General features: G+C 38.2%; 3 protein-coding genes across 5 annotated transcripts in view; 2 read left to right on the top strand and 1 right to left on the bottom strand.

Moving 5' to 3' along the window:
* Window positions 1–11,483, top strand: part of cadm4 (cell adhesion molecule 4) — a 121,051-nt gene extending 109,568 nt beyond the window's left edge. For 2 of the 3 annotated variants that reach the window (XM_043261113.1, XM_043261112.1), the window contains exons 7-9: window positions 118–195; window positions 6,607–6,735; window positions 9,876–11,483. In XM_043261113.1, coding sequence (XP_043117048.1) covers window positions 118–195; window positions 6,607–6,735; window positions 9,876–9,985 — 317 coding nt within the window. In that variant the 3' untranslated portion in view covers window positions 9,986–11,483. The remainder of the gene's footprint in view (window positions 1–117; window positions 196–6,606; window positions 6,736–9,875) is intronic. The other variant, XM_043261114.1, reaches the window with a different exon arrangement.
* Window positions 11,484–14,544: 3,061 nt separating this feature from the next.
* Window positions 14,545–20,208, bottom strand: LOC122360844. The gene is given in 6 exon segments (XM_043261693.1): window positions 14,545–14,774; window positions 14,777–14,803; window positions 14,806–15,356; window positions 15,552–15,885; window positions 15,994–16,019; window positions 20,015–20,208. Coding segments are annotated over 6 exon segments (1,362 nt in total).
* A 920-nt stretch (window positions 20,209–21,128) lies between these two features.
* Window positions 21,129–24,594, top strand: rps19 (ribosomal protein S19). The gene is given in 8 exon segments (XM_043260093.1): window positions 21,129–21,207; window positions 21,839–21,915; window positions 22,035–22,135; window positions 23,350–23,392; window positions 23,394–23,428; window positions 23,431–23,530; window positions 23,623–23,677; window positions 24,538–24,594. Coding segments are annotated over 7 exon segments (438 nt in total). The 5' UTR covers window positions 21,129–21,207; the 3' UTR covers window positions 24,565–24,594.
* The last annotated feature ends 989 nt before the right edge of the window (window positions 24,595–25,583 follow it).

Genomic DNA, 25,583 nt, shown 5'->3' with positions numbered 1-25,583 from the left:
TCGTACACTCACTCACACACTGATAGGCCTCGTTTCGCATGTGTTTTCCCCTGCATGTGCTTGTATGTAGCTGCAGTAGTTGGTAAATAACCCTGTTGTAAATCCATTCCCTTGTAGTGTCTGTCCTTCCCAAATCTCATCCTGCCATCGCTCACCCCACCCTTCCATCCTCCAGCTTTACGAAGGAATACCAAGGTAACCCTCCTTCCATTCACCTCACCTTACCTCATCTACATTGCATTATTCACTTCCCTTTTACCTTTCTTTTTTTTTAAGCTTGTTTATTGCACCGTACTTTAGTTTCGCATGACTGCATTTACATTTCTTTTTTTCCCCTTCTGACTGTTTCTGTTATTGTAGCTGTAAGAATTATGTAACGACCTCTGCTGCGATGGCTAACCTCTTCATTTGTGTAATGAGTGGCACTTTTATTACAGGGCTTGCAAACTGAGCACTGTATTAATATACATTTTTTGGTCTTCTCATTCTTCTACTCAAGTTTCTGCAGTTATTTTTGTTTGCTTCATTTGTTTTGCTAATTATTTTCTTTGTAATTTTAGCCTTATGCTGCCTTTCCACTGGATGTGACAAACTATGAAACCACAAGTCATTCATTTCCAAAGAGGCTCTCACAGCATCTGTGTGGAGTTACGTTCTTCTGCAGAATAATTGGTTCTGTTTTATAATATGTGATTGACCATATGATATAGAATATTCATATGTTCAACGTCATACATATTCTATGGGATGAAAACCTATTAGTAATTCTTGAGACTTTGTCCACTACTTAGAATGGATAAAAAACTTGTTAAACGCTATAGCCTTGGAAAACCCATGTTGACAGCGCTTGAATACATTCAATGGTTCAAGCAACTTTTATTGAAAATCTATAATGTCTGGGGTTTTTTTTGTGGTTGTGAATTGCTGTCAGCCCGTCGTATAATCTGTTTTTGGTTATTGTAAAATTTATATTTGTTTAAAAATTGAATTCAGTTGTGCTGTTGACGTACGGTGCATTCATGCCATGTTGTAATTACAGTAATTACTATACGGCAACCCAGACATTCTACTTGAAACATTTTCATGCCCTCAGAATTATGCTTTTCTATTTCAACTCTATTAACAGCAACATGATTTGCATCTGTGCAAATTAAGTAATCAATAAACAAAGGCCCAGAAAAAAAACAGCTCTTATATAACTGCCTCTTTAATAGACTTTTAAAGTTTATTTAAATTATTTAGAAGCACAGTTGGTATTAGTTGTCCAACTCTGAGCTACATTAAACTGTATTGTGTCTATCATTTATTTTCCGATTAATCTTGCATTTAAGACGTTTACGGTAGTCAATTATTGGAATTTTTGAACTGAAATATTACAAGATAACTACTTAACTACTATTGACTGCTGAATTCACTGCCATTTGTAATGATTCTGTGTGAAGCTGCATGAAAGGTGCAAGTTGGAGCTATTAGAATTAAGTCATTTAATGAGGATATGAATGTTTTATTATAGCCTCATAATTATGGAAATTTTGATAGGACATGAACACATCTTTATGTTGGTAAAATGTTCAGCATTTCTAAATGTAACTGACTGATGACATCATTGTGATACACTATAGATAAAAATATTGGGACACCCCCTTTTAATGAACAGGTTAGACTACTTTAATAATTTCCATTAGTCCATATCTTAAGGTTTCAGTATGATATGATATTCTTGTGTGCTTCTAATTTTATAGCAACAGTTTGGACAGGACCCTTTTTTTATTGTACAATGCCTTTAAAAGAAATGACTGATTGAATAAGTGTGGAAGAACTTCACAGGTCCGCAGAAACCCAAGTCCTAATCAGGGGCGGACTTAGCCATTCGAAAAAAAAAGGTCCCTTTGAACCGCCTTGGGCCCCCAAAAGCCAAAGGCCCCCTGAAATGCTTGTCATGAGAAGCTTATTAAGTGCGGACACGTGAACGGTTGATGTTTATGGTGTTTGTTACCACGACAACTGTCTGCGGGTCTAAATTGAATGTGCTTCGTGCATCCTGCTTGTAGCAAATGAAAAAATGATGCATCTGAAGCTGACTGCCACACGAGCGTGAGGTCTCTCTTCCCCGCTGCGCACACTCCTCTCTCTCTCTGCGTCTGCTCTGTTCAGCGAGCTGCGCTTTCAGTTGAAAAACACATATGCTGCTTCTCTAATTTTACATGCAAGTATTGCTTAAATAACAGCACAGCTATTGTATTTACCTTATGTGTAGCTTATGTGATTTTATCAGACGACGGCTTATAAATTAGGATTAACATTACGGAAGGTAGAGCTGGTTATGTAGAATTCAGTGATTATTACACATTCACCCCATTGTCCGAAAACAGAAACACTAAAACATAGAAATGAAAACAGTTTTATTGAGAATTTAGCTGCATCAAAATGCAGTATGTGGGTAAAGAGAGGAAAACAAATGTAGTAATAAATAATAAATATACCTTTTGCATGTTCAGAACAAGCCATCTGCTCTGTCGTGTGAAAATGTAGCCTAGGATATGTGTCAGTAAATATAATACTACGTAATAAAATATTTTATACTTCTGACTCATCCGTTTTCTTAAAAAATTGTTTAAAGGTTGTATCTCGTAGGGAAATCAGTTGCTATTTTGTGGTCTACAACATTTAAAGAATAATAGTGTTTGCTAAATTAATACATTTCATGGAGGCTAAATGAAAGAATCCCATAACATGTACATGAAAAATGCCGAAACACTACACAATTACGGGGCACCATTGAGCAGCTGCAATTATCACAACAAAAAGGGAAACTCAAGGGTGATCTAGATGTTTGTAAATGTATAGGACCCCATTCCTGTATTTGCCTGGAGCCCCAAATTCACTAAATCTGCCCCTGGTCCTAATCCCAACTGAACACCTCTGGCGTGACTTTAAATGCAGACCTCGAGCCAAAAGCCCACCACCAAACACCAATGACTTGTACATACACAATATGGACAGGAGTACTGGGACACTGCCTTTTTTACAACAGTAAAAGGCACTTCATAAACTGTGGCAACAAAAATTGTATTTAAAAAATTGTATTTTCATCTCTGTTGCAACAGTTTTGAAAGTGTCTAAAATGACTGTATTTATATGTACAAGTCATTGGTGTTTGGTGTTGAGTTTTTGGCTCGAGGTCTGCATTTAAAATCACACCCGAGGTATTCAGTTGGGATTAGGACTTGGGTTTCTGCAGACCAGTCAAGTACTTCCACATTGACTGAATAAATAATTTCTTTTTGAACCATTGCCTTATACGCAGAGGCATTGTCATATAAGAATAGGAAAGGTTATAAAAGCTAAAAGCGCACAATTCCCTAGAATTTCATTATATGCTTTAACATTAAGATTTGTGCTTGAAAATTACTAAAGTAATCAAACCTGTTCAATACAAGGGGGAGCTCCAAAACGTCCATATAGTGTATGTGCATACTGAACTCCAGTTGTGCTGCATCCCAGTTTGCAATCCATCCTAAATAGTATTTCACATTCAAAATGTGTCTGTCCCGAACATGGTATGTTGAAATGAGCACCCCGGAGGTACCTGGATGGTCTGTTATTTCCTGTGAAAATTCAAAGTGCAGAATATTGGCTAATACTGACCTTGACCCATGGTGCGCTGGGAGATTGCAAACTTAAACACAAATAAAAGGTGTTACAAAAACCAAACTATAGGTAGGCGAATTGGGATGCAGCTTTTTTTAACATGCATTCAAAAAACTACAAAGACAGGACATTAGGCTTACTCATCCATCTGCGTTGCACATTACTGTCAATTTCTGTCTTTCCTTGTTTCTTTCTTTGGTTTCACAGTTTTTTAACCAGTTTACCTTATACTTTAACGTTGCTGTTTGCTGACTTGCAGGCACTGCTATTTCCTTCAGGAAACGCAAATACAGTTTTTTAATTGTCTTACACCTCATTCTCCACCTCAACATATGTGAATTCCTCCCAGACGGTTCCATATGTTTTCTCCCCCTAAATCGCCTAGCTTCTCATCTCCTCGTTTATGTTTTGTTTAATAATGTTCCTCGAGATGCGTGTGCACACAATCCTATTGTCTTCCAAGTGCCCTTGTCATCTGAAGCACTAACGCTGCTCTCCAGAGGATCTGCTCAGCTGCTGCTCCTTGTTTTTCTTTCGAATTTAAGAGTGTGAGAGCAGATGAAGAAACACATGCTTGAAGAGAGAGCAAAAAAAAAAAAGACACAACGACCCCTTAAAAGAGGCCCGGCTCTAAACGGCGTGGCTTGTTGTGGGATGTGAGGTCAGGTCAGACGAGAAGCTCTTGATCCTCCCACCTGACAGAACTACTAAGAGACTTCACTGTACTGCGAGACATCAGGATCACGCAACACTGCACAAACCTCACACAGCAGCTCCAACACACTGACCTGCAGAAGATATCAGATGCATTTTCTAACATTTCCATTTCATGCACCTCAAAGTGCACAGTCATTGAATCTACGACGCTTTATCTTTATCACTTTCTGTCTCACATACACCTTTTTGTCATTTCTTGCTCTGCCTCTTTCTGACTGGCATTGTTTGCTGTCTTCAGTCTCCAGTAAAAATTGAAGGGATAAAGACTGTGTTTTCCAGAACAGACTAGAAGAGAGAGACAATTGCAAGTAGAAGCGAGAGGCGCTCTTTAATGTCACCTTCTCAGCACCGGATGGCTGGTTCCCTGAAAAGTGTTCATGAGGCAGGAGCAGCGTTAATTTTCACCGTCTCTGAAACGGACTCCTAATGAAATGTTACTCGACAGCCTGTTCAAAGGCGACCTCCCTCCCTCAAGCTCTCCCGCTGTTTCTAAAGCATTTGCGGTGAAGGTGAAGTGTGTAATTTTTTTTGATGTTTAAATACTTTCTCCTATTCAAAAAATGTATATGCAGAGACAGCTGTAAGTAAAGACATTTTTAGGTTTATTTCCCTCGAAAAATGTAAACACTGGGGGTCTGTGGTTAAAGCATTGTTTCGTTTGTTTGAAAATTTCGACCACGCGGCAACGTGAGCTCAACCAATGATGTGAGCTTGGGGGCGGGGTTATCAGTTTGGCTTGGAATTTTTTTTGAAAGCAAGCATTATTACACACTTCACTTTCGATTTAATATATGTAACATATAAACTATTTACTCAATCTGGTTGTTCCAGGTTCATATGCTATTCTTTGAAACGCAAATGTTTGAAGAATTCTTACACAGCTCTTTTCGATACAAAGAGGGTTTATAGTGAACATGTACAGGATAATCCACCCAAAACAAAACATCATTGTCATCATTTACATTATGAAATAATATATGTTGTGGAAGTCAGTTGTAAACTTGGTGCAATAAATACTTACATAATTTTATTTAGTTTAATTTAAGTAATTCTGTTATGTGCTTTTGTTAATTTTATTATATACATATATAAATATCACATTTTTATTTATTTCAATTTTTATTTTTATTTTTTTGTGTCGACTTTTAGAACAACATTATTATTTTCCTTTAAGTTTAGGTTTTTCATCTAATATTTTTTTCAGCTTCCCTTACAATTAACAAAAAAGAAATGTAATAATTTTATTATCTGATAATAATAGCCTGCATTGTAAAGTTTTACCCTTTTGAAGATTTTAGAGTGTAACAGCTTTGGTCATGAGCCGCAAATTTGTCCTACATGTTTGGGACTAAGTGAGGGTGAGAGAATGAGGACAGAATTTTTCATTTCTGCCCGAAATATCCCTTTAAGATTTGGTCTTCTCTTGTGAAAAATAATATAACTATACTAAAACAATATACATGAAATGCTAAGTATACGAAGATATTTGCATATTTATGTGCTTAATAAAAATACTCTGCTTTCATACTTTCTGCTATACCTTAAGTCTGCTAATTTCTTAATATTAAGCCTGAAATATAACTAATTTTATGCTTAATATTAAGAAATGAATATTGTGTAGAAGTAGTACTCCAAATAAAGTTTAATTATAACTTCCATAAGCCTCTAGCAGTATGTCAGTAAATATGTTAATAGATAGAGCTATACTTAGTATGAAATAAATGTATTTTAAATATATAACTTTTTTTCAGGCATGCATAAAAACATTACTTATTGGTGTTGACTTTTTCCCTGCAATCAAACACACAGCACTTTCCTTCCTCACTCTTTCTTGGCATTGTTCTCATTTTGTACGTCCCTTTCTCTCTTCTGCTCTCTCTCTATCCGCGTGTCTCTCTATTTCTTTCATTCAGTCTGTCTCCGTCTTTCCTATTTTGCTTTTCTACCCACCGCTGTGTGCTGTAAACAGGTTGTTAAATATTTAAGGATGCTGTCCAGTCTCATGTGTTGATGATTCTGAGTGTCTGTCTGCCTCTCGCTGTTTCCTGTCTGTCAGTTTAGGTAAAACTTTTACTGTAAACTTCACACACAGGCTCCGGTGGCATCTTTCCTCTGCAGTCATTGTCTTTTTTAACGAATAAAATGCGAGCAATAAAATAACGATGGCGTTTTAAACGTGATATATGTGACTTGTTTTGAGTTAAAATGCTAAAGTTTGTGTGTTTGTGTGTGTCTCAGACCCCGGGGCAGTGGTGGAAACCCACAGTGCTGTTCCGTATGCAGTGATCGGGGGCATCCTGGCTCTGCTGGTCTTCACTGTCATCTGTGTGCTCATCGTCACCATCTGGTGCTCCGTCCGACAGAAAGGTGACCTCCTCTCTCCACAAACACTTAACCTGTGCTGACACACTGACATGCAGCACCTCACCTTCTCAGTAACAGATATCCGAGCGCTAGAGAGTGTGTCTGGGGAAGATAAAAGCTGGTTCGCACTACACCAACATCAACCAGGTTCAGTCACTCATGCGGTTTGTTGAGTTTGGTGCAGTGAGAGCTTGCAGGAACAAGAATTGAGAAAAGGACAGTTGCGGTTGGTGTTATAAGGTTGGGCTGTGCAAAGTACTAAATGGTGGTTGAAGAAGTTTTTTACTGTTTATGCTGCAGTGGATGTTGAGTAAATTTAAAATGAAGATCAAGATGTGAGGATGAATACAGGGTGTATATAAGCAGAGTTTTGTTCCGTTTCAGATGGTGTTTTTGTGACATGTTCACTATTTTTCAACAGTATTTTGAATATTAGTTACTAGCGCTAACAATCAAAGAATTTGCTTTTGTTCCTTTGAAAAAAATATTGCTCATAATTCAACAAGGACAGATTTGTTTGATCAAAAGTCACAATAAAGACATTTATAATATTATGAATCTTATGCATTTCTAAAAATAAATGTACTTCTTTCTTAAGCAGCACAATTGTTTTTAGCATTCATAACAAGGTGCAAATTAGTCGATTAAAATGACTTCTGAAGGAGCATGTGACTCTGAAGCGTGGAGTAATAGCTTTTTAATAACTTTGCCATCCCATGAATAAATATTTTGAAATGCATTTAAAAAGAATATTTCACAATATTACTGTTTTTAGTGTATTTTTTTAATCAAATAAATGCAACCTTGGTAAAAAATGTAACTTCTGAGCATTAATGTTTTATTTAAAATATTACTTTTAGCATTTTACTGCTTCTTTGTTTCTGAACAGCATTTAATATTTAGGAAAATGTCTTTTGGTTGTGGGTAAAGAGATCAAAACTGTTCAACGTAATCGGAATTGTAGGTTACTTGTATTATCTTTTGAGTTAGGGAACTGTTGTGTTAAACCAATATCGCAACGCTGATCATGTTAGAGATTTTGATCATGCCGCCCACCCTTAAGGTGATGTAACAGATGAGTGGAAAAGTCAGGAGGAGAGAATAGTCGGTGTAGGTGTCTTCTCTTTCTTTTTTTGGTTTCTGTGGGCACGTCTGTATTTGTGTAAATGTGTTCAAATGAGGACGGATAGAAAGAAGGAAAGAATGTCTTCAGAGGACTGTACCAGACCTGTGATATAGAGATGTAGCCCAGGGAAATGTGGGCACGGCCCTCATGTTTAATTGCCTTTTTTCATCAACCGTATCGTGGCGCATCTATAAAGAAAACTTAATTACTCAGCCCTGAACTCTTTAAGAACTTCTGGCCATCTCGGTGTGTCACCGTTTCCAATACAAATCATGGCACCCTCAAATTGGGGCGGAGACAGAGGGCGGGGAGGAACCCGAGCTCAGCTGCCAGTCAAAGTCACATGCAGTTAGTTCAACCATCGGTGCAGAGACAGAGAGCATTAGGGTTGATCCTGTCTAACCTTGGGGTGGCTGGAAAGGCAGAATGGAAGTGATTAATCTTAGGGCAGAGGAAGAGGTACATTACAGCTCTGATGCATTGTGCTGGTCCTGAGCCGGCCACGGCATCACTGTTTTTAATGGCCCCATCAGCCTTTGCTGTACACTTGCATTTTAGCGAAGCAAAATTGCACGTACATAAGATCGATTTTTTTAATTAAACGGTGTCGTGCTGGTGCCACAGAGTCACTTCTGCCCGAGTTATTTCAGTTATTTGTCTCACAGCCACAGAGGCAAAACCATTGTGTCATATAATGGTGTGAATAAAAAGGTCGCACGCTACCAAATCGCTGACTGTGCAGCAAAATGTCAGAGGTGATTATTTCTAATGAATTTACTGAATAATTAAAAGTTGATCTGCATAAGTTCCCCTCAATTACAGTGAGATGACTTTTGCTGGCCCTGCAAAAGACACTGCATCTGTCAGAAATGTGATGATGAATGTTTAGATGTGTGCGATTTAATAAAACAGCATGAATCCCCAGGGGACAGTTTAGTTTGGAGACACGCTGATTGAGGACACCCGAGTATACAAGAGGGGACGTGCAAACGTTATATTGATTGTTATGCATACAAATTAGAATACACTGAGAATACTTCAGAAGATAAAGTATTTATGAAGGGCCACCAGGGGCCAGGTATCATGTGGGTCAGTGTTTTTATGTGTAATTGTTTGGTTACTTAAAATAAAGCTGAAAATAATATTTAAAAAAATTATATATATATATATATATATATATATATATATATATATATATATATATATATATATATATATATATATATAATATGTAAAAATTATTTTAGAAATAAAATAAAATTGTACTAAAATTACTCAAACTAAAATAATATAAAGTTAAATAGAAATATAAAAAATTACAAAAGCATATAAAATTTTAACAAAAATTAAAAACTAAAGTGAAACTGTTCATTTCAAATATTAATTGACATTAACTTATAGCAATTGCATAAAGGTGAAAGAATGAAAACTATTTTTATTTGGCTGAACCATTCCTTTAAGATTTCTTTGTTTGATCTTGTTTATAATAAGTATATAAATATATAACAATTGTGATGTGATTCATCTAAAGTGTGTAAATCAAATACTAAATAATTCTACAATAAAACTGATACAGAGAAGTTTTCACAAGGCTTACATCTCAGGTTTTTGTTTTTGTCAAAATCTAATTGTGTTTTTATGTGGTAAAAAGTCATAAATTGAATCCTTAAATGTATTTAGTCCTGCTGTTAATAAATGTTGTTGTATAAAAGTGAACACAGATCACAGAATATATTCAGTAAATTACATAATGATATGAAATTATATAATAATAAAATCTAAACCAGAAGTGAGACATTTTTTCATACATTTATCATCACATTTTTATTGGAGGTGTCATGTTTTAAAAAGAATAATTAAATACTTGCCCCAGTCCCCTACTAGATGCAAATCAAATCAATAAGAGACAATAATTAAAACAACATTAAGTTTTGATAGAAAAAAATATCCAATGGCAATTAATTCCTGCAGTGAAGTATAAACCAAATTCTGATGAAACTGTCTTCTTTCTCTCAAGGTTCATATTTGACTCACGAGGCCAGTGGGCTGGATGAACACGGTGAGGTTCAGGAGGCGTTCCTCAACGGTAATGATGCCAGTCAGGGCAAGAAGGAGTACCTACTGTAGCGACCGCCCTAGAGGAGCTCTTCGGAAACACTGGACCACTACAGAGTGCACATCGCAACACACACTGTTCCCAAACAGACCCACACCACCACTGCGACAACCAGAGGGAATCACAATCGTGCCATATGAAGTTGGAGTGGGAAGGAGAGGACGGAGACAATAATGGAGCGGGGTGGAGAGAGCCGAAAGGAGAGGATAATTATTATGATTGAAAAGCCGTCACACACACTCTTTCTGTTTTTACTTGCGAGTACGATAGACAACTAGCCATAATTGTAGGACCAGGAGAGAAAAGTGTCCATTCAAAACAAGCCGATCCATAACCGGGTGAAACAGCGTCACCGTGGGAAGCCTCAAAGGGCTTATGAGCTATTGAATGTCCCAACGTGAGCAAATTGAAATTCCCTGCATTTGCCAAAGCGTTCGGGTCTCAGAGACTGAGCTGGTAGACAATAAATCCACCAATGACAGCGCTGAGAGCTCAGAGCCGTCCTCATAAAGTATTCATCTGCGCTTTTCATCCGCAGACTCCATTATCTGCTCACGTTGGCCAATAACCTGTTGACTTGTGAAGAAAAGTTCCTCTCGTTTTGATCCTCTCTCGGTGACTCTCTGTTTCCCGCTCTCCGATACTCCTTCCTCTCCCTCCGCTATCTCTCCACTATTGTTTGTTAATAATTAAGGGATTAGACATGTTCTCTTTTATGAGAAGAATGAATTGGAGCGGACCGCTCACTCTGACGCTGTAAAAAGGGGCTTAATTATCGCGAAGAGTCATTGGAAACGTGAAACCGCGAAACTCGACTTGGGTGAGAAAAAACAGGAAGGAGTTTGCAGAGAACATGTCAGAAATTTCAATATTTTTGTTTCGTTTCTTTTTCAAATGCTCAACACGAAAACGCTTACACAATGAAACATATCTCTAAAGTCATTATTTGTATGAAAAAGGCTACAAAGTAAGTTAAATGACTCTTTTAAGAAAAAGAAAAAAACACATTTACTTTTATGCGCATTACCCAACGATGCTATCGTACTAACACAGAATATTAGCTTAGAGGTGCAAAACTGAACAAACTACTGTTACGTCATCTTTAAAAAAAAAATGCAAAATTCAAAAAAATATATATTTCGTTTGTCTTTAAAAGATATCAGAGGTCTTAATTGTTTTTAATAATTATTATTTGGACTATTATGATCGTTGTTATTGTTATTATTATTATTCTTACTGTTATTATAATTGTAAATGTTATAAATTGTATACTTCCCATGCTTTAGTTTTACCAGTAGAAACAGCCGTGTACCCACTTTTCTCTCCTCTCTTCATTCTCTTCTGTCCTTCTTGATCCTCTTTGTGTCTTTCCTTCTAGTTGTCCGTCTCCTCTTCCGTCTTTCACTTCCTGTTTATTTTGTAGTCTTTGCGTCGCTGTTGATATAGCTAACTGTACATCTTTATAGGGGAAAGATACCAAGCACGACAAAATAAAAAATACTTAAAGATTCCAGTGTCAAAGACTGATTTTCTGACTTGGAGAAGCTGACACAATCAAGTTTCATGGTGGCAATAAAGGAGAGCAGCAAGAAAAAAGGGAGGATATTTTAATTAGCAGAAGCAGCCAGCAGAGATGAAAGCTGTGTGACTGAGATGATGAATCATAAGGCTCCTATGACAAAAGTGCAGAGACACCAAAGAGAGAAAGCAGGTGCATTAAAATAGGACTCCTCCATTATTCCGCTGCAATCAATATACGATTGTGTCAGAAGTCACTTGCTGAGCGCTCCGGGAGGGGTGGATCTACGTTTAAAAGCCGAGGGGAGGATGACTGATCGATGTGTTTGTCCTCTATTGATGGAGAGGCTCTGCAGAAGCCTGTCATAAACAGTAACTGTCACATGGCAATCAAAGCGCACACTGCGTTACCTGCTGTTCTGCTCGCTTTGAGCAGCTCCTTAGATAAAGAAGGACATATGCTAGCAATTTCCTTTTAGCATGACTAGAAATGCTTCACAAGGCATGATCAGTTGCTAATTTTGGGGTTTCTGCGAAGCAAGTAACGCTTCAGTGGGCCGGCAATCTCCAAACGCCGAGTTCAAATGAGCAATGACAGCCGTAGACTTGATCTGAACTTCATCAATCTCTTGTAATTTCGTTTACAGGACCTCGGCTGGCATCTCAAATAAGGCAGATCCATGGGTAATAAAGCATATGCTGCTCAAACTTTCCTTCGGCTTTATCCAAGGACGATAAACGGTTACATTCTGTGCGTGACGGATTTGAAGCTTCCCAACTCCTTGTAATGACCCCATTCAAGAGGATGTGAACTAGAGCAGGTGCCTTGAATTGACTGAAGCCGCTTTAGTGATGAAAGATTGTCATATCGGCAGGAAGCTAAAGGCTCTCGAGCGGACAAAACAATCGAATGGGGAGAGCTTTTACTTGTTTTTCCTTTTTGACAGTCCAGCTTCACTCAATAATTCACCTCGGCTTTGGAGGTTAGTGCAGACTTTAATGAGAGAGAAAAGCATTTGCAAGAAAAATGAGTGGAAGACAATGATAAAAGAAAGGAAAAAGCACCAGGCAAATCAAAGTCGGGGCTTTACAAAGACAAAATGAGTGAAAGTAACATTAGATGGAGGATTTCATGCTTGAAACTTGGCTGGATAATAGGGAAATGAGACGCCGAGGAGGGAGAGGAAGACATGGAGATCACAACACAAATATTCAGATACAAAAGGAGTCATTTCTTACACCAGCACTGGCACAAGTGAGCAAAAAGAATAATCCAATTAGTGTGAAACAGGGCTTTTATTCGAGCTGCACATAAGAAGTACGCATTTAATCAAAACAGCTATGGAATCCTGTTTTCCCTGGGAGTTATTGAGTGGTTAATTATCTCGATGCATTCAAACGGTCTCTCCCACTTGATATGCTATTATAGTTGTTATAATTATAATTCAGATCAAACCAAAAGCTTGCGCCGGGTTTCAACATTGATGGGACACATTTTAATGTACTATATTTAATTATGTAGAAGTATGCAAACATATTGATGTATTCATATCAACAGTCTTCTGAGAATGTTGGTAAAATCATTGCACCGTTAATCCTGGAGTATCACTGGGATTAAACATGGCAGCAATGGAATATTTATTGGACCATTTGTGCAACATAACAAGAATTTATAAAGTGCTTTCTAATGATTCATTACATGTTCAGTCAGAAGGGTTTATTTCTGCAACATATATTGCTTATTTGTTGTTGATGATGTAAAACTTAAGGTCTTTCAAGAATTTTTCTTGCATATTGTAACATCATTTTTCAGCCCCTGAAGAATTCATTATTTCCAAGCCAAAAAGGTCTTATCTGGTAAGCCATGTTCAGGGTATGATAACACAAGAATTACGATTGCTGGCCTCACAGGAATTGGAAGATACATACACAAACTTGTTTCCTTCAAATCCAAATGGCTCAGTGTCCCCGCTGAGTTCAAGTATTTTCATAATTGGCCCCTAAAGTTGGGAAAAGTGAAAACTTTTTAGACGTGGGTGGTATTGTGGCCTTAATCAAAAACACCAAGGATACAAATAAATGCGTTTTGATCTTAAAGCCAAAGTCTTGATAGGCTTTGTCAAAATTTGCAAGTCTATGAGCAGAATGAGAGATGTTTTATTTTAGTCAGGTGCGGAACAAAATTTTGCTCATTTTTAAGCTTATTTAGCCCAGTCCAAATGAAAATGTTTCATGTAACTCTTAATTAGTATAAGCTGACCAAATAGGACTGAAATTTCATTCAAATTGAAACAAGTGGTTTTGATGCCATAGAAATGAAGCCATAAAAAATTCATCAAACCTTTTTAAAAATGCAAAAATAACCTATTTTTAACTTGTCATCTTGAAGAAATATAATTTTATGTTATTTCTGTGATTTGCAACTAAATAAAATGTGCTCAACCTATAATGTACTTTAGTGCAGCAGCACAAGATCTCAGAAAATTGCAGGAGCGATGTTTTTCTGAAGAAAACAAAGCAGCAAGGTGCAGTTTACATTGCTTCAAATCCATTTGTCACACTATATAAGACAGAATATGTGAATCACAGCATAAAATAGCAGATATGAGGCGGTCAAATAGCAAACGCGAATAACAATTTGAAACAATCACAAAAAGAGTGAATAAAAAAATAAGTATCTAAATATAACTAATGACCACAGTCATTAGATGGGTGCATTTTAGTGAAATGTGACATGTGGGTGCATAATAATTTTAGGGGGCTCCAGAAAATGACCAATTTATTCAAACTTTAGTTTTAGGTTTCATACAACACAAAAAGTATGAAGAAAATCGTGGTGCAGCAACCACTTCTTTAATTCAATCTGAAATTACATGGATTGACCCTAAAGTAAATGCACTGCAGAAAACCTGCCATCTGCCACAGACTGGAATTGGATTAGTTTTACTCAATAATTTCATATAACCCATGCAATAACTTTACAGATAACTTTTTTGGTGCAAGTGCCCTCTTCACATAACATCCCATCGCATCTCTGGAGAAGCTTTGGCTTTCAGTTTCGGTCCAGGGCGACTAAAATCTTCCACAGAACGGAAAGCGCTCCTGCTGATTTGACTCGAGAGGAGATAACCCTCGAGGTCAGGTTGGGCGCGGATAACAAGGAGCACTCTGAGCCTACCTGCTGAGAGGTGTTGGTGAAGAGAAGAGGGGGCACTAGGCCATACATCTGGAAGAGAACAGAGGCCGTTGGAGAGGTCCAGCTGGGTCTAGCGGCGCTCGGGCGAAGAGTAACAAAGCGTGGGTGATGTGCAGGGCAGGCAAAGCATTACTAGTAGAGAAATAGAAAGAGCCAATAAGCGAGACAGCACTGAGCTTCGTTTTAGAGAAAACGTTGAGCTCGCTGGAACCTGCTGTGGCATGCAGCACATCAAGTCCAGATACACACCCAACAGAACCAACAAAGGGATAACGAACACTGTCACGGCATAAACATACACCATAAAGACCGGACTGAGAGTGGTTTCAGGGGCACAGACGCCCCAATGGCTGCCGTGGATCTCAGCATATGTGAAGTTCTCATTGTCCTCCACCAGGAACTTGGAAAGAAATCCTCCGTAAGGCAAGAACTGCCCGATTACGGAGCGGTCCTGGGGGTATGGACGTTTGGGAGGGAGGGCAGGGGTGGTATAATTGGCTTCAGGCCATTCATCCATCCCCAGTCCAGCCGTATCGTCATCCTCAGCAGCTCCCCAGGTATCGGAAGACTTGGAAACGATGAACTGGCCGAAGGCGATGATCACTGAAATGACCCAGCAGAGCAGCACCGAGCACAAAACCCGCCTACGAGCCACTAAGCCTGCATATCTGAAAGAAACATAAGCTCCGTCTTGAGTTTTTACTATTTAGCATATTCAGCACAATTTAATACTGCGATTTTACAGTCAGCACAAATCCAGTTTTTAATGTTATTTCACATATGCAAAAATCCCAATAAGCTGAGAACTTGCTGAACTTCTCAAACACAAGCACTGCAAGCAAGGTCAGTATGTTCACACTCACCTGTTCCCCAGGCGGCTCTGCAGGTGTGTATTAAGGGTGAGCAGAAGCAGAAGGCACATGGTGAACTGCCTGAGCAGGAGGGGGCAGGTGACCATAGCGATACAGGTGTACAGGCACTGGGAGCTCCTCGGGCTTAACAGCACAGACACAGGAGCGTCCACAACACTGCCCACTGACCCGACCAAGCCGAGGCAGAGCTTCAGGCATGCAGATGTGCTCCAGCGTCTGGTCTCTGGACCAGCTGCAGCCAAGCACAACCTCACACTCACTCCGATCACCAGCACCGCTACTACACACTGAATCAGGGAATATAGCCACATGGCATACATGACCCCTGGGAAGAAAAAGAGGGAGATGAAAAATTATTTTTTGAATATACAGTATGCTAAATGAGTAAATGTCAAATGTAAATGGTCCCTGCTTCTTACTCCCCTGGTCATACCTTTTTTGTCAACACCCCAGTAAACACTAAAACAGAATGAGAATCAGAGGTTATTATAAATAATCGATCATATATAATTATTAATAATAATGACAACAATGATATCAATAATGTTGATACAATATGTATTTAAAATCCATAATTTACGTAACATTTATATTGCAACATTGCTCTAAAAGTTGCCAAGTGTATCATCAGCTTTAAACAAGTAAATACAATGTCTTTATATGTAATTAATAATTATAAGCTTTTTTTTAATCAGGTTATATGGTTAGCTTTAAAACCACAATGATAACAGCTCAGGACCAGAAGATGGCCAAGGGTTACTGGAAAATGATTATTAAATTATTATTAAAATTAAAAATCGTTTGAACCACGTAGGCTATTCGTTTAAAACAGAGAGTTGGATGCAGAGATTTCTGATGGCATTTGTAGTTTACACTCCATTGAAAAGGTTAGCGGAGATTGTTGTGACAGTGCATCCATACAGCGGATGTGACCACAAACTACAGTGTAGAAAAGCCTGCAAAGTCACGCACACAGCAACATCAGCTACGACAACCCGGTCACGTACTTGCTTCGCTGCTCTGACAGACAGGTTATTTCATTTTGTGCCCAGACAAAGGAAAATACTTATTTGCGATAAAAAAATTAGCTGTTAAAATATCCCCGAAACGCTTCAATATGCCACCTGTCTCTTTATCATAATGAGTTTGACCTTTTCAACAGCCACTGACAGTAATCAGTCGGAGAAAGCCTGTGAGTGCTTCACAGTAATGAACAATGATTGCGCAATCTCTTAATCCAGTGCTCCTCACAAGCGCGGGCTGGGCCGCTGGGTCTGCTCTTCTTTCATTGTTTTCCCCACTCGTACAAATTGATTAGCTGAAATAATTAATGGTGTAAAAGTTGGAAGTCGTCTCATTGTGTCGCTCCCATTGTAATGCTTCTGCACATCACTCTCCGCACAATTAATTTATCCCGCTATAATCAACTACGAGTCTATAGATACAACAAACACTCGCGGATTCACGGCCCTCCACTGACGAAAAAAACAGGAAATGTGTTAATTAAAAAACTGCACGTTTACGACTGAATAAAAGGAGAGGAACAAGTTGTTGAAATACCGTAATTGGACGCGAAGATAAACACGAATCTGTCAGCTCCTTCATCCAAAGCTAATTCTGTGGATCTCAAATGTGCGGGCGGACAGAGCGAACACATCGTAATAAACCATTTTTACCACAACTCCTCCCTTCAGTACAGTGTGCGCTTATCAGTCCATTCAAGTGTGTGAGCAAAACTGCCCATTCCATTTGGCCAGTACAAAGGGCAGTCTCGCCACCATAAATATAGCCTACATCAATTTCATTCAGGAACACATAAAGACCCCAGCTCACATACACACTTTTAGATATGCACAGCCTGAGACAGACACACACCAGCACCGATTTGTGCACGCCAGGACTCTATCTCTAAAGTAAACAGATATGGCAAGAATGATTGGGGTGAAAGAAGAATGAAGGGGAGAGGAAGAGCTTATCTGTTTGGGAGTTTAGGTGTCGATGCACATGAACTAATTCAGTTCTCAGCAGGGTATGAAATGATAGATTTCTACCACGGTTCAATAAAGCTGCTTCATTGCTTTTCTTTAAAAAAAAAAAAAAAAACACAAGTTGTACTAATACACAATACTCTGTTGAACTTCACAAGAAAGTCTTAAGGTTAGTAAAGTATTCTAGACCTCCTGTTGTTTTGAAAATAAAGTCATACCACTTGTGCCGGTGGTCAAAGTGACCCCCTTTGGTTTCCGTGCAGTTTGTCAAAAATCAACAAGCGCTATGAAAAACACTCATTTCGTGCTAAAATGTGTAACCTCTATTGCAGCTTGTCTGAGAGAAGGAATAGGCTATAAAATATGAGAAAACATGAACTCGTATTAAATGTGTTAGAGGTCAATTTGACCCACATACTTATTGAATGACAACTTTGTACTCCAAAATAGCACAAAATAGTCTCAAAAACTTTACATTTCCTATCACTAACAATCATCATAATAATAATAATACAGAGTTTCAGGGCTTCTTTAAACCTAATTACAAGAGCTATCTTCTGTGAGCAATGTTTATGACTTCATTGTGATCCACTGGTCTCTACACATAAAGTACAATAACTCTTCTGTTTGGTTTTATAAACAAATTTGTATTGTTTGGTCATGTTTATGTATGTTATTGAGAAGAGGGGCAGGTAAAGTATTTTGCCTGTTTTGAAATATAATTTAAATAATTACGTCCAACACAATTACAGTCATAATAGAAGATTACAGCATATCCAATATATCCACATACCTGGCAAAAACTCTGTGGAGGACCAGAAATGTTGATCTTTTGAAGGTCTCTTATTCACATTTTACACACTGGTCTCAAAATTGGTCTTTTATTGACATTGGGGGTTTTTTTCGTAATGAAAACGCTGTATTCGTTCAAACAACAAGATATTTTTTCCGTTGCAAGACTTTGTTCAGTTGCTGTGCCGGGTTGCCAGGTTTCATAACAAATAAACTCTATTTAATACGTTCATTGGCTAAATGTTTGAAGATAGTAAACAGAGACAGATGCAAAGGGTGATTAATAGCATAGGTTTATTGAAGGAAGAAGAAAAAACACCTTTGGAGTGTAAGGGGAAAGGACAGGTTGAGCACTATCTGTGCATATCATCGTATTGTGCAAATAATTATAATTATTATCTAACATTGTACCAGTGTAAAATAATTTATTTATTCATTACTTTTGTCTGGTTACTCTTGTGAAGGAAAATGGGTTTCTCACATTTACTTTCAGTGTTGCCACAGACTAGTAATAGGGAGCCAGAAAACTAACAAAAGCATCATTTCACAGATTTTTTTGACCGTGAAGCTCAAACAGATGAAGAAATAGCAAATTATCCTTCAGACGTTTCAGAGGACTGAATAAACAGTCTTACTGAAGTCAATAAAGAAGACTGAAGTAAATGAAATGTATTTAATTGTGTCTTAAATTTCTTAAGTGCTGATGTGTTTTATATTTTAGTCTTTGACAAGCAACAAAGTTTTTTTTTTTTTTTACCTGCATTTTCAGCTGATTTTTGTGAATCAGAGTCGTAGTTACTAAAACTATGCATGAACATTTATGACCCTAAATGAGAAAAAGTCAGATGAAGAAGAAATAAATAGTTTAACCCAGAAGTCCTCAGTCCTGCTCCTGGGAACCCACTGTCCTGCAGAGTTTAGTTTCAGCTCTAATCGAACCAACTTGAAGAAGCTAATTAAACTCCTCAGGATCACTTGAAAATGCACAGGCAGGTGTGCTGAGGCAGACTGAAAATAAACTTTGCAGAAGCTGGGCTGAAGACCTCTGATCTAACCAGTATTTTAAGCAGTTCAAATGGCAAATGTGTGTCATATTCACCCCAGCACTATAGACCATTTTCATAAATGTGATGACATGTTTCCATGGTTATTAACGTGGTATATAGCTCTTTTTATATTATCCTTTAAAAAAAACCAAAAACATGTATGGATATTTATAACAATGTACTTTGTTTTCCTTGACACTAGATTGAAGAGAACATTTTAACACATACTGTGTGTTTTTAAAATAGCTGAGAAAGTGACAGAGATAAATTTGATATCTTTCTCTTTTCAGACGAATGTAATCAATCTCTCTATAATGCCACACACTTTTTTATGAAGTCATAGAAATATTATTTTGAATATCTTTCGCTATTAAAGCAAATGGAAACTCAAAATCGTGTTAGAATTGTACCCAAATATGACGACTTCTGTTTCTCAGAACATCAGAAATGTGAAAAGTGTCCATCAAGGAAAGCTGTGAGTAGTGTCCAAGCCTGTTTCTGGTGTCTAATGTCCTGCAAAATTTGTCTCCAACCACACACACCAGAACCTGCTAATCAAGGCCTTCAGACTAACTAGAAACTTCCAGACACGTTTGTTAAGGTCAAACTCTGCAGGACATTGACATACAAGAGCAGGATTGGACCCCCTTGGTCAAAGGCAGGGGTGCCCAATCCTGAGTGTTTGATCAGGGTTGGAGCTGAACTTTGGAGATCTCCAGGAACAGGATTGGGCACCCCTGGTCTAAAGTGATGGATGCAGAGAGGGGCATACTGTGAACTGATCAAAGTCCCACTTGCATGCAGGCTGCGGTTGATGCACATGGTCAAAAGACCTGTGTAAGTGATATGCAGACATGTGTGGTTATTTTAATGGTATTATTTTAATATTAAGAATATTTCACATCCATGTAAAGCATTCAGAAGGATCTTAAGATTAAAAATTGTTTTCAGTTAGTTAGTAGTTAGTTTTAATATATATATAACAAACTCTTATTTGTAAAACACAAAATAGTTATTTTATTAATAAAGTCTTTACTGGCATTAATGGTTCCATGAAGAACATTTAACAATCATAGAACTGCAAAAAGCTTAAAAAAAATAAAAATAAAATCAAATACAAATGAATCAAATTAAATTTAACTGCTTTAACTCATAGGCTTATATTCAGCTTTTACACTATGAAATGATGAACAAATGTCCTTTGCAAACAACATGAAAAATGTATTTTCACAATGCAAACTAGTCTGACACTATTGACTTTAGTTTGTTCAAAATGGCAGGAAAAAATTGAATTTGATAATTTGCTTGGTTTCATGCAGGGTCTAGTTATATAAATAAATATTGGAGGTAATTACACAAATATTAAATTATGTGCCTAGAAAAATAATTCTTCTTTGGGTCCTCCTGTTTTAAATCCTTTAAACTACTACTGGCTAATAACATGCCTGCCTTATTGTGATTTAGACTCTCTGTTATATACCATTTATATAATTTTTATTTTATTTAAGTGATTTGTCCCAAACAAAGTGTCTTGTCTGAATTTCCTCAAATGAAAAACAAAGCTTTTAAACACTTGTGGCTTATTTACACATTATACAAAACTGCACAACTGTTCCATTGACATAATAATCTTTTTGTTGTTTACAAAACATTCTGGCAACATTCGCAGTACTTCAGTTAGCATACTTCGAGAAGCTAAAAGCAACTATCCATCGCTGTCTGCAGCTCGTGCAAATCTCGCGATAACAAGTGCGAGACTCCCCTGTTAACACGCATAGGAAACCCTGCACGTCCCTCTTCCTTTTGCTGTCCACAAGCAAGGTAACTCATACTCCGTATCTTTCTAGGTTATAAAGTGAGCTTTAAGCACTGCTAGCCACTATTTTTCTCCTACAACCAATTTATTATGCAATACTGTTCATTCTGTCGCCGGACTGTCAATAAAATGATACAGAAATGCGTCTTTTTTTGAAAATTAAAAATTAGATCGCATGCTGTTCCCGGTGTTCAATGGCTGCGCCCATGCAGCCGCATCGAGGCCTAGTCTACGCGACATGTATCACTTTGCCTAGCTGCAATAAGAGGCGTTGTTACTAGTAATTACAATTAATCGTTACATGATCTAAATGCTAGACTTAAAACGTGTTGCTTGTCAGTCAGTAGTATTTGGTGTTATGCTGTATTTTTCGAGGCAGAATAAACGTGGTCGTTAGCCGCGTTGCTAACACGATGCCTCTGAACACTCCGTTACGAGGTGTTGCGTGTATTTGTTGTAATTGCACGTTTAACGTGTAACAAGTTCATTGTATTGTTTTCTGCAATATACGCGGTGTCTGCGCTTCTTTTAAATAAAGCTTATTCGCGTAACTAAACGTTTTACATGTGAGTTGCTCCTGTTAGAACTGTAAAATACCTTTTGTGATTTTTAATAAAAAAAAATAATGGTTTTCAGATGCCAGGCGGTGGTGTAACAGTGAAAGACGTCAACCAGCAGGAGTTTGTCCGAGCGCTGGCAGCCTTCCTCAAGAAGTCAGTTCAGCTTTCGTTGTCTTCAGTGATTATGTTCTTATTTTTATAAGCTCGGGACATGATAAAATAGTATTGGCTTTGAGCACTGAAGCTCATTTTGAACCCTGGTGTTTTGACAGGTCGGGGAAGCTGAAGGTGCCAGACTGGGTTGATATTGTTAAGCTGGCCAAGCATAAAGAGCTGGCTCCCTGCGACGAAAACTGGTTCTACGTCAGAGCTGGTGAGTGTGATGTGTATTTCATAAAAGCTTATAGACATGCATGAAAGTAAGACTTTAATGCATTGTGCTTTTGTGCAAATCTGTCCAAGCAGATTCTCATGTACTGTAAAACCAGGATGCTGGCTAGGCGTCTGTTAACTTGAGCCATGCGCCACGCTTATGTGATGTGCAAAATATTTGTCAGGAAATCATCTGCAGTAAACAGGACTTAGTCAATATTTCTTTGCCAGGCTTTTGTGGGAAAAGATCTGTTTTAGTCCCAGAATTATTAAAATTGAATTCTTGTAAATATTTGATGTATACATGTCAGTGTTATTCGTAATTAACTTCCTGATAGCAAGACATGATTTTGTGGTTCTTATGACTTTCAAAATCATAATAAACACTAATATGCTGTTGATCATTTTGAAGTGTTTCTCAAGTGTTACGTTGTAGTGACCTTAGAAGTAGTGATCTTTATACTTTTATACACAATGCTTCAAGCATGTACCAGCAGTGTCAAGAGAAACGGTGATATATATGCTTTTAAAATTTAAAGATACCCCAAAAGGGAAAATTGTAGTATACTTGCCCTCATGATGTTCTGAATCTGTATGACACTTTCTTTGCTTGTGGAGCTTGTTGGTTACAAAATAGCTTCCGTTCCCATTGAACTTCAAAACGTCTACCAGATGGACCTATTTGTAAGCTTATGGCTGTTGACTAACAAAGTTTACATTCGTATATTGCAGTAAAATGGAGAAAAAACATGCTGAACTTCCTTTCTGCTCTGCACAAAGCGTAGTTAAAACTTTCTTTTTGATTGATCGGTTTGAATACTTGTTTTTCAAATGATGACAGTTTAGTGGCTTTTAAATGTTTACTCTGAGTATCGGGTGGCAAACAATGGATGGTTAATGTAAGCGACTGTGTCAGGATTGGGCTCAATTATTGATGACCTTGTCCCGTTAATTTATCAGCAGTTTCTGCTGTATGCTGAGAAACTCATGAAACTTTCTTTCTCTGAAACAAAGCTCCCACTTGACACGCTGTAAATTAAGAGCTGAGTTTGTGTGCTTAGGAACTGATATTACAGATTTTCTGTCATGTGCGCTGCATTTTATTGCTGCGACCAGGTTGGTTCTTTCGTTTAGAAGCAAAAGTGAAGCTTTTCTTGGCACCTTGACGTTCCCCTGAAGAAATCTCTTCTCCTGACCCTCTCTGTCCTCTCTCAGCCTCCACAGTGCGTCACCTGTACCTGCGTGGAGGTGTTGGCGTGCTCTATGACCAAGATCTACGGCGGGCGTAAGAGGAACGTGTATGCCCCTCTCACTTCAGTGTGGGCTCCAAGAACGTTGCCCGTAAAGTGCTCCAGGCCCTCGAGGGACTTAAGATGGTGGAGAAAGACCCCAATGGGTGAGTAGCCTGTAGGCTGCTTTTGACTGTGATCTGTATGATTGCAGGTGGTGTTTTTGATTTCCAACTCTAAATTTGTTGCTGTTTTCCAGTGGGCGTAGACTGACCCCTCAGGGCACCAGAGACCTGGACAGAATTGCTGGGCAGGTAAGAAGTGTTATCAGATTACTGTATTCGGGTTGAGCATTTGTAACTTCGGTTTTTGTTAAATCGGATTAAAGGCGCTATTGATTCGGTCTCCAAGTCACACTTCTGAAGTCTGGTACCGTAGAACAGATGCTGCTTCTCAGGATTCACAAAATTCTGTTCACCCGAGTTGTGTAATCAAATTTCAAAGGGATTAAAACGATGTTGCTGCACAATGTAGCATGAGAACAAGCAGATTCAGGTACCGAATGTAATGAAGCTATTTTCACTTAAAAGGCCTCATGGTTATTTTTTGACTGCAGTAGCTTTGATTTAGTGTGTGGACACAGTACTATCTTCAAAAAAGGAAATGCACGCACATCTCCTCCAAAGCCTTCGCTTGCTTTTCGCCCCTCTGTTGGTCCTCCGCTTTTCCCTGCGAGCTACCGCTGTGCGCCAATCCGATGCTGGAGGAAGTAAACAAGCCGATTGAATTTCATGCTCGCTGGGCTGCCGTATGGCGGCGTTTTATTCTGCCTGATCCCCTTAATGAGCTGAATTCAGATGAGTTAACGTGATTTTCTTGTGTTGTGCTTGCCTTGGCTGTGTCGTCTGCACTCTGACTCTTTCCAGAGCACTGTTGATAATGCTTGGCTTCTCATTGGTGGCATGAGCAAAAACAGTGTCAGTGTAGAATTGAATGTTGCTCCTAATCTCCTGGCTAAGATCACGTCCAGAACCTGAAAGGCTCCTGAATGTTTCCCCACAGTTAATTAATTTCTCAAGGATTTTGGGGCGACAGACAGTGCAGGGAATAAACCAGACTGTGATTTTTGATTTTGTCTCTTAATCCTGATCTCTTTCTTTATGCTCTGTTGCAGGTTGCTGCTGCAAGCAAGAAATCTTGAAGTGTAAAATAAACTTTTGTGAGAAACCAACCACTGCGTCTTGGTCTTATTTAATGTTTTTGTGTTTGTGTGTGACTTTCCTTCAGGGACAAAAATCTAAAAATGAAACGCTTTAATGTTCCTAAAGCTCTAGTGGCTTAATGGTCTGTTAATGTTCTCCCCTCCTTGCCATTTTTCAACTTGATGTGGTTTTTTTCATTTTATTTTTTTTCAATTCTGTGAGTTTGAGCCATATTTCACAATTCAGCCTCAGGTGCTTCAGGCAAAATTGCTTGCATCATCTTAGTGTCTGATGAACTGTAAGGCTGGATTTCTATCAGTCCTTGGCAAGGATGCTGATTGACTTACTCATTAAGACAAGTGTCTTTATTTCCCTGCTGCTGGTTTTGGCAGAGAAATTTGGAGCAGTTATTGGGCAAATGCTTGCGAGTCAAACAGCTGTGCATTGAGCCGAAGTTTGATTTCTGCATGGTAACAGTGCCATCATGTGGGCTTGATATTGACTTGTGAGCTAGACTTCATCTTAAATCATCCCATCTCATTACAGGTCTGAACATGGTCACTGGTTTTGGCTGTAGGTGTGAAGATTTACTTTTATTTTCGGTTGGAACCGGTTGTGAGGAGTTACGAGTGTTCTTTTCAAATGTTAAAAATTCACATCCAGAAAATGTCAACCTGCAGTGTTTTAATCACGAAGGTGCTCTGAAAAACAATGCCACTGCTTTCCATTTCTTTTACTTCGTGCTGTAGCATCTTTGAGATAAAACTTCATGATAAAAGAATTCAATTACAGCCTTTGAAGTGTTTTCTATGGCAGTCCTGCTGATTTGTTACTTAATTCAGAAAGAAATGTCCTTCACTTTGCTCTCGGGTTTCTCAAAAGTGATGGAAATACTACATTTATATGTAAATCTCACCTATCATTTGGATGAAAAGCTTTATATGGTAGCAGTTTTGTTTTGGATATTGCTCTTTGAAAACTAGGAAGCGTGACCTATGATTTTGGCAATGTTAAGTAG

This window comes from Puntigrus tetrazona, chromosome 16 (genome assembly GCF_018831695.1).
Source record: "Puntigrus tetrazona isolate hp1 chromosome 16, ASM1883169v1, whole genome shotgun sequence".
Lineage (NCBI taxonomy): Eukaryota > Metazoa > Chordata > Actinopteri > Cypriniformes > Cyprinidae > Puntigrus > Puntigrus tetrazona.
The sequence above is the reverse complement of the archived record's forward strand: the minus strand, read 5'-3'. Positions and strand labels throughout refer to the sequence as shown.